The sequence below is a fragment of the Numida meleagris genome, chromosome 13 (genome assembly GCF_002078875.1).
Source record: "Numida meleagris isolate 19003 breed g44 Domestic line chromosome 13, NumMel1.0, whole genome shotgun sequence".
Lineage (NCBI taxonomy): Eukaryota > Metazoa > Chordata > Aves > Galliformes > Numididae > Numida > Numida meleagris.
This window is the reverse complement of record NC_034421.1, coordinates 15,470,118-15,479,718: the sequence shown is the minus strand read 5'-3', so window position 1 is coordinate 15,479,718 and position 9,601 is coordinate 15,470,118. Positions and strand designations below refer to the sequence as shown.

General features: G+C 56.4%; 1 protein-coding gene across 1 annotated transcript; it reads right to left on the bottom strand.

The window, feature by feature from the left end:
• On the bottom strand, positions 478–8,535 carry ANKS4B (ankyrin repeat and sterile alpha motif domain containing 4B). The gene is made up of 2 exons (XM_021412103.1): positions 8,061–8,535; positions 478–3,912 (listed from the first exon to the last, which is right to left on the bottom strand). Exons 1-2 carry the CDS (start codon positions 8,222–8,224, stop codon positions 2,865–2,867), a joined length of 1,212 nt encoding a protein of 403 aa, XP_021267778.1. The 5' UTR covers positions 8,225–8,535; the 3' UTR covers positions 478–2,864.

Sequence of the window (9,601 nt, the reverse complement as noted above, 5' to 3'; positions counted from 1 at the left end):
CCAGCAGGACAAGGGGCTCCTGGGGGCTTCTCGCTCCATCTGCCAGTTCCACAGAGTTAACAGAGATCACAGAATCATAAAGTGACTTATGTTGGAAAGGGCCTTGAAGATCTCCCAGCCCCACCCCAGCATGTTCTGGCTGCCCCCCAACTCCGGCTGCCCAGGGTCCGACCGTGGCTCTGAGCACCTCCAGGGATGGGCACCCACAGCTCCGGGCGGCAGTGCCAGCGCCTCACTGCCCTCTGAGTGAAGGATTTCTCACCTAAAATCTCCTCTTTTAGCTTAAAGTCTTTTCCCCTTGTCCTATCACTATCTGCTGGAGTAAAAAGTCAGTTTCCCTCCTGTTTATAATCTCTCTTTGAGTACTGGAAGGCTGCAATGAGGTCTCCCCGAAGCCCTCTCTTCTCCAGGCCGCACACCCCCAGCTCCTCGGCCTGTCTCCGTAGTAGAGGTGCTCCATTCTCTGAGCATCTTTCTTGCCTCCCCTGGCCCCACTCCAGCAGCTCCCATCCTTCCTGTGCTGAGGCCCCAGGCCTGGACGCAGCACTGCAGGTGGGGGCTCCCGAGGGCAGAGCAGAGGGGGACAATCCCTTCCCTGCCCGCTGCCCCCCCCGCTGGTGGTGGAAGCCAGGATTCCATTGGCCTTCCTACATGGGCTGCAGGCGTGTACTGCTGTGTACAGCAGTGTGTACTGCTGCCTCATGTCCAGCTCTTCGTCCACCGGAACCCCCACGTCATCCTCTGCAGGGCTCCTTCTCCCAGTCTGCACACATCTGGGACTCCCCGACCCAAGTACAACACCCCACACTGGGCCTTGCTGAACCTCATTAGTTCTCGTGTGCCCACTTCTCGAGCCTGCCAGCTCCCTCTGGATGCCGTCCCTCCCTTCTGTTGTCCCATCAGCAAAATGCTGAGGGTGCACTCAATCCCATCTCATCTGCGTCAGTGATAAAGATGTTGAAGAGCACCGGTCCCAAGACGGACCCCTGGGGGACAGCACTTGTCAGCCTCCACCTGCACATAGAGCCATTGACCACAGTGCTCCGGCTGTGACCACCCGAGCAGTTCCTTATCCACTGACCAGTGCACCCTTCACATCCATCTCTCTCCAACTTAGAGACAAGGATGTGGTGCAGGACCGTGTTGAGTTGAAGGCCTTGCACAAGTCCAGGCAGACAACACCAGCTGCCCCTCCTTTGTCCACCAGTGCTGTAGACTCTGAAGCACTTCCCAAAACATGTTGGATGCATGTGACAACCAAATGGACCAATTTTTGTGCAGAGATTCCATGCTGCAGGAAGGGAAGCTGCCATGCTTCAGCACACTCCATGCCAGGCTGTGGTGTTGTGGGGTGGGCAGCCTCATCGGGCTGGGGGCAGACAAGGACCGGCTGGGTGGGGAGGGTCAGCTTTATAGGGTACCCAAGTGGCATTGCAGAAGAAAGGGCAGTAGGGCTTTGATGAGTGTCAGGGCGGGGAATGGGGTTGTTGTCTTCGTCGGGCACTGTTCCCTGCGCCTCTGCATCAGTGACGTGGCTGACAAGGACCAGATTTGACCCTTCAAATTCCACTCCTTCTATACCTTCTTTTTTATAAGGTTCATTGTTTGTTTCTTGCTTCATTAAGGATTGGCGAATCTCAGCCACAACCAAACCAATGCTGAGCCCGGGTGGTGCTGCCTGGCCTATCCCGCTGCTCAGGGCCAGCAGCTGACACTGCGCAGCATGGGAGTCAGATGGCACCGCTCAGCACAGGGAAATACAGCATGCCAAGTATAGGAATCCAAAGGGAAAAAACGCAGCAGGAAGTCCAGCCATGGAAAGGAATCATGAGCAAATCAGAGAAGAAAATGTTGAAAGAATGGAGCGTGACATATAGATCATTAACTAGGATTCGTGTCCACGAACACCGCATACTCTGAAGGAAAAGCACGGTGCCTCCCCAGCTATGAAATCAGTCTGTGAGAAAACAGCCCTGCTCATCACCTGCCTGCCTGCTCTCACAAGCACTCAGCTGCGTGGTGCTCCCAGGCTGGGGTGGCAGCGAGCAGCAGCAGGCACCGGTTGCAGGGTTCTGGGTCCTGGGCCGGCGGGACAGCTGCGCCCTGCAGGGACCCACAGAACGGATAAACACCTGGAAAAGAGAACTTTGGCCTCCTGTCGATAGAGAGATTGCCTCTCAGTGCCGCTTAGCACGCTGTGCATGCTGGCACCTAGTGAGACGAGAGAAGGTGCCGCTCACCCTGCGCGCCTCTCGGTAGGGATTTCAGGTGTTCCTAAGGAACAGCAATAAAGCAGAGAAACGTGAGAGAAGGCGCAGAGCTTGCTGTGAAATACTCTTATTTATGTGAATTCAGACACAACTGGAGGCAATGAGCCATGGCTGGAACCAACGTTTGGATTTTATTCTAGTAGAGCAGCAGCACCGAGAAGAGCGGTTCATAGCAATCTAACAAAGGAATAGAGAAAGCCTGGAAGCCCTGAGCTCTGGGAGCACTCAGGGGGTTTCGCAGAGGAGTGGAGCGGCTGGTTAAGCCGGGCGGTGCGCTCAGCACTCAGTCACACCCAGGGGGGTGGAACAGCAGGGAGAACAAGCCCTGGATCTCCAGCTCTTGGTTCTTGCTGTCACATTCTCTCTTTCCGGCAGAATGTGCCCCGAATCTGCACTCCCCACAAAACAGCCACCACCCGCAGCGAGAAGCCCTGGCCTTGCTACATGTCCCAGAGTGATCAGTGGGCTCTTTGCCCTTTGCATTACGAGGAGCTCTTTGCCCTTTGCATTAGCGGCGGTTAGAGAAGAGTTGCGTGCTGTTTTGAAGCAGGAAAAGATCATCAGCCTGCAGACTGCAGCAGTGGGGATGCTGGTTTACAAGCAAGTATCTACAGTCCTTCCGGGATCCTGGAATGCCCGTTTCCTTTTACTCACAGCGTTCAGGACTTTCTTTCTCGGCCCCAGCTCCACCTGAATGCTCTGTAGATCTTCATCAGAACACAGCATCAGAGCATCTAAATCCATTTTTTCCCTCATGAAGACTGGTAGAAACTCATCCAGCATCTGTGAGGCCAGAAACACCTCCAGGGGCGTGCTCTCTGCTTCCTCGTCGTCCCAGAGCAGCTCCTCCTCCTGCCAGGGGACCTCAGCACCACTTCCAGCATCGCCTTCCATGCCGCTCTCAGCACTTTCATTCCGGAAGAGCTCACTGGACATTTTAAAGCTGATGTCTTCTTTCTCGGAAGACACGGTTCCAGGATCTATATCCGCAGCCAAATTCCTTCCAAACACAATCTTGCCGAGACCTGGCCGTGTGAAAATGGAGAGCTGGCTGTCATCGTTCTGTAGGTCATCCTCCTCTTTCTCATCGAACAAGTGCATCACACTTCCCCTGTCCCCGCCATCTGCCTGGCCATTGCTTTGTGGCTCCTGGCTTCTCGTGCTGCCAGCCATCCTTTTTGCCTTCAGTTTGAAGGTATCTTTCAGATTTTTGGAGAAAGGAGCTGTTGCATTTGAAGTGAAGAGAGTTGGCACCTTCACCCTGGAGTTAGTCCCTCTGGAGGAGGTCACCGAGCCAACCTTCTCCTTCATATAGCTCCTGTTCATTTCGTGCTGGTGTTTCTCTTGCCGCTTCTCGCACTCCTTGATCTGTTTCTCCACATTCCTCTGTGCCTGGGCCTTCTGTTTGGAGACCTTCCTGGGGTTGGCTATGTTCTGCTCTGTGGCGGCTCTGTCCAGGAGTCTGACACACTCGTGGCGATCTCTGCTGGCAGCCACGTCCAGGGCCGTGCGGAGCTCGTTGTCCAGAGCGAATATGTTGGCGCCGAAGTTGACCAGAAAGGAGACGCAGTGGATGTGACCATTGCACGCGGCGTGGTGGAGCGGGGTGTTCCCCCAGATGTCGCATTTGTCCGGGTCGCCTCTGAGGAGGAAAATGGCACAGAGTGAGCAGGACACCGAGGGCAACGGCACGGCAGAACACAGCGGGTACCCAACGGTTACCTCGGCTCTGCTGCGAGGAGCACGGCCCGATGGCAGCGGGTCAGCCGAGCTCCATCCTGGAAAGCCATGCCGCACCTCCCTCCCCGAGCACGCAGCATGGGCACGCTGTGATCCCCACTCACCCGCGAGTTAGGCACGCTTTTTGGGGCCGGCTGTGCCTGCGGTCCCCTAACGAGCAGCAGAGTGTCCTTCCTACCGCAAGCTCTGTGGGGGCCGTTGGCACGGCCCTGCCTGCTCCCTGCCCGCCCCAGCTGCCCGCTGCCGGAGGGCAGCGATCGGCAGCACCGGGCCGCACGGGGCTCGCAGCGCACCTCCCTTCCACCTGCACTCAAGGAACGGAGGGCACGGCTGCTCCCCAAGCATTGGGGCAGAATATTGCAAAGGTTTTTTCTGACTCTTGACTTTTGCATGTCAAAAGGCAAGGCAGGATCAGGAGGATCCTTCACTGTCCGCAGTGAAACATTTAATGTGCCCACGCAATGAGGTCTCAGAGTGGCGGTCAGTAAACAGCGAGGAGCAAAGCCCAGCTGCGTCTTTGTCTCCATTGGTGTTGGATTAGGCTCAGACAGATTTTGTTTTTATTCAGTTCTTTAGTTTTCTCCATAAGGTTCTTTTGCTCATGGGGTTTGGAAAGTAGAAGTTCATTGGGAAATTGAAGAACAGAAGAAACAAAATAAAAACCATATTTTTTTCAACAAAAATCAAAGCCAGTGAAAATTATTGCCTCCCTTTTGCACTGAGAGCACTTGGAGCCGCTGCCTGCAGGCTGGGACAGGCCCGGCTCTGGACATGGAATCACAGAATGGCTTGGGTTCACCAGGAGCATCAGGTTCCACCCCTCAGCCACAGGCAGGGCTGCCAGCCACTAGGTCAGGCACTGGGTCAGGTCGCCCAGAGCCAACCAGCCTGGCCATGAGCACCTGCAGGGACGGGGCATCCACAGCCTCGCTGGGCAACCTGTGCCAGTGTCTCACCACCCTCACAGGGAAGAATTTCTTCCTAGTATCTAGTCTAAATCTCCCCTCTTCAAGCTTGAAGCCATTTCCCCTCATCTTGTTGCCACATGCCCTTATAAAAATTCCTCCCCAGCTTTCCTATAGGCCCCTTGAGGTCCTGGAAGGGCTACAACGTCCCCCCAGACCCTCCTCTTCTCCAGGCTGCAGAGCCCCAGCTCTCCCAGCCTGTCCTTGTAGGGGAGGTGCTCCATCCTCTCATCATCTTCGTGCCCTCTTCTGGACCCGCTCCAGCAGCTCCATGTCCTTCTTGTGCTGGGGGCTCCAGAACTGGACGCAGTACTCCAGGTGGGGTCTCATGAGAGCAGAGCAGAGGGGCAGAATCAGCTCCCTGCACCTGCTGGTCACACTTCTCTTGATGCAGCCCAGGATACGGTTTGGCCTTCAGGCCTGCAAGAGCACGTTGCCAGCTCCTGTTGAGTCTTTCATCCACCGACATCCCCACATCCTTCTCCTCAGGGCTGCTCTCAGCCATTCTCTGTCCAATTTGTATCTGTGCTTGAGATTGTAAGCTTAGTTTAAAACCATTCCCCTGTGTCCTATCACTATCTACCTGTCTAAAAAGTTGATTCTTCTCCTGTTTATAATCTCCCTTTACATACTGGAAGGCCACAGTGAGGTCTCCCTGGAGCCCTCTCTTCTCCAGGCCGCACACCCCCAGCTCCTCAGCCTGTCTCCATAGTAGAGGTGCTCCAACCTCTGAGCATCTTTCTTGCCTCCCCTGGCCCCGCTCCAGCAGCTCCCATCCTTCCTGTGCTGGGGTCCCAGGCCTGGACGCAGCACTGCAGGTGGGGGCTCCTGAGGGCAGAGCAGAGGGGGACAATCCCCTCCCTGCCCGCTGCCCCCCCCGCTGGTGGTGGAAGCCAGGATTCCATTGGCCTTCCTACATGGGCTGCAGGCACACACTGCTGGCTCGTGTCCAGATTTTCATCTACCGGGACCCCATGTTCTCTGCAGGGCTGCTCTCATGGAGTTCTCCTCATCTGCACACATCTGGGATTGCCCCAACCCAAGTACAACACCCCAGTCTTTGCTATGTTGAACCTCATTAGGTTCACCTTTCAAGTTACTCAAGGTCGTTCCTATTTGGTGGGACGGACAACACCTGGGTTTGGGTCGGAACCGGAGTTCCCGTGGCCCAGGCCTCAGGCTGGCAGTGCAGCCTGGAACCAACCCCTGCGCCAGGCACAGCTGCCGGGCTCTCCTGGGACATTCGGCATTTCCACACCTTGGAGGTCTGTTCTGTGGCAGCTGTACCATGGACGGACCGCTCGTCCCACCACGAGGCCTCCCAGCACTGACTTCTGCTGTGAATACCTCCAAGTGAAACAGGGACGTGTCTGTGGGGAGCCCCCCGAGATGGAGGCTGCAGGAGCTGTGTGATGGGGCAGGCAGCGGCGCTGACACCTGTGCGGGGGGGGCAGCTGGGGGCAATGGTTTTCCATTTGGACATATGGGAACCACGCGTGTGCATTTCTGCTTCTGTGGCCATGCCCTGGAGCTGGCGGCTGTGGCGGAGCACACTGGATTCCTTACCCCCCATACCAAGCTGTGTCACCCCGAGCCTTGCAGGGCCCGGCCCCCGGCTCCTGACCCCGCCCTGGGGTCTCTCCTCCCCCTGCTCCCCACCAGCCTTGCAGTCTCCAACATTCACCAGCTCGTGTTTGTGGTGGTGGGGTGGGGTGTGGTTCTGTGGCCATGGACACAGGGACAGCTCCTCTTTCCTTGCTGTCCCAGCATGAAGAAGGAAGCAGACCGGCCCAAATCGCGTGCCACGGGCAGGCAGAGCGCGCGTCTCCGGATGCCTGGGAAGGCAAGCTCTGGAGACAAAGTGCTTACGCTGTCAGGCTGACACATCCCCCAGGGGCCGCGTGTGCCGCAGGCCCCAGCGTCCCGCAACCCGCATTCCCTGGAGGGAACGCATCCTGCTGCTCCCCGCCTCTGTCAGGAAATATCCTTTTCTTCAAGGAAAGGATGAATTCATTAGAAAAAAACGAAAGATCTCCTAAGAAAGCATGGGCTGACTGCAGAGCAGATTGAATGTCTCCCAAAACTCAGCTTCCCCCAAGAGAACAACCACCGTGCTGCCAGCAGCGCCCACTGAGCGTGTTGGGATGGAGCGGAACGGAGCTCTGGGATGGGCGGAGGGCTGTGGGGCGGCGGGGGAACGCTGGGATGGCCCAGAGCTGCCCTGTGCCAAAGGGAGCAGGGATATGTGAAATAACACACGTGGCCCTTCTGGGCTTTGTGCCATTTGTGGAGGCTTCTCTGAGCGCACATGGGAGAAGATTTAGTTGGAATCATGGTGGAAGACATATTTTGAACTCACATTTTCAGATTACTCAGTTATTTGTTCCCTAGGCAGTCCTTCTCTCTCCCAGGCGCTGCATGGACTCTTGGTACCTCCTTGCAGCTGCCTTCATCACACAAGTTAATTTTTGCTTTCCCTGGAGATGCAGCCACAGCAATAGAGTCCAAAGGCCTTTTTTATTGCGCTGCCACAGCCACGCCTGAGCTCAGCCAGCTGTACAGCAGATCTGTGACATTCCCATCTGTATTTGATGTTTTCAAACCTAGTTCTAGGAAAGGAGAACTAAATACATCCAAGTAGTTCACCAAATGTTTCCCCCAATCTCCTTTAAGCCATTCAGATCGAAAATACAAACCACGGGACAACTTAACCTTCATCTCATCCCAGAACAAACATTCTCTTTTCTCTATTCCCCTCTACTAAACCTTGTGAGAGAATCACGGTGTAAAACATCGGCCCTGGAGTGAGCGCTGCAGCGATGGGGGCACAGCGGCGCGTTGGGATGCTTCGGGATGGCACCCTTCCACCGTAACCACAACATTTCTGCTGGGAAAGAAGGGGCTGCTTGGCTGCGCCGTGCCTGGCTGTTTGCAGGCACTGGGAATGCCATGGGAGAGCATGGACAGCGCCCGAGGGAACCGCCACGGCTCCGGCAGCTCTTGGGGCATCACCACTGTGGTGTAAATAAGCGCTAATCGGGGTTGGAAGCCTCAGGCCCCAAGAGGTGGAGGCTGATTCACTCACCCTCTGCGGCATATGACCTCCAGAGCCTCCAGGTACCCATGGTACGCGGCCAGCAGTGTGGGCGTCATCCCATCTTCATCGGAAGCATTGAGGTCTTTCCTAGTGGCTTCTTTCAGGAGATCCAGGTTGCCATCGGTTGCTGCCCTGTGATACCTGCTCGACATCTTCAGCGCTGTCAGCACCTGGCGGGGACGGCCCGCCCATGGCCACGAGCTGCGGCATCGCCCCAGGGTGAGGGCGGGCAAAGTCCTCCTTGCACACGGTGGGACGGTGTTCCTGCTGTCCTGCCCGAGCGGCAGCCCTGCCCCACGGCACGCTGCTTCCTTCTTCGTGGTGCACTGCTTAAATACAGGGGGCTCCTTTGTCTGTCTGGTGTCTCTGCTGCTGTTGCTGAATGTTTTTTGGTATAGTTGGAGGAACGTGGCTGATTTCCTGCAGGCAGCTCGGGGTGCTCCAGCAACAGCAGCGCGGTGTTCCTGACCCCACAGGCCACTTGCGCTGCCACTGCCCTGCGGGACGGTCCTCCCAGCCTTGTCCTCATGGGTACAGATCTCAGTTTAGACATTATTTCCATTGATGACAGCGGAGCAACAGGTTACCCCAGTGAGGGAAAGCTTGTGGAATTGGAGCACAGGGTTCAGTGCTAGGAAAAATTTCTTCTCCAAAAGAGCAGTGATGCATTGGAACAGGCTGCTGGGGTGGGGGGGAGTCACCATCCTTGGAGGGGGTCAAGAGCCATGGAGATGTGGCACTGAGGGATGTGGGCAGTGGGCAATATTGGTGATATGTGGGCAGCTGGACTGGATGGTCTTGCAGGCCACAGAGATGATCAAAGGGCTGGAGCACCTCCCCTACAGGGACAGGCTGGGAGAGCTGGGGCTCTGCAGCCTGGAGAAGAGAAGGCTCTGGGGGACTTTGTAGCCCTTCCAGGACCTGAAGGGCCTAGAGGAAAGCTGGGGAGGGACTTCTATAAGGGCATGTAGCGACAGGATGAGGGGAAATGGCTTTAAGCTTGAAGAGGGGAGATTTAGACTAGATACTAGGAAGAAATTCTTCCCTGTGAGGGTGGTGAGACACTGGCACAGGTTGCCCAGCGAGGCTGTGGATGCCCCCTCCCTGGAAGCACTCAAGGCCAGGCTGGGTGGGGCTGTGAGCAACCTGGGCTGGAGGGAGGTGTCCCTGCCTACAGCAGGGGGTTGGAACGAGGTGATATTAAAGGTCCCTTCCAACCCCAACCATTCTGTGATTCTGTGATTCTATGATTTGCGATCCTATTTTCTCATGTTCAAAAGGATTACTGAGAGAAACGTGCTCAGCAGGTCAGCTTCAGGGCAGCAGCTGAGAAGAAATCACTGAGAGACAGCACGAGCTCAGTGAGTGCTGCGGGCTCCCTGCTCTCCTGGTCACACTCGCAGCTGCTGCTGGCTCAGTGCGATGCTCTGCTGAGCTGTGTCCTGCGCTGCCTGAGCTGACCCCCACCCCTCATCGGGGGGGCCGGGCTGCTGACCGTGCCACCCGTGCCTCCCCCCGCAGCCCGACTG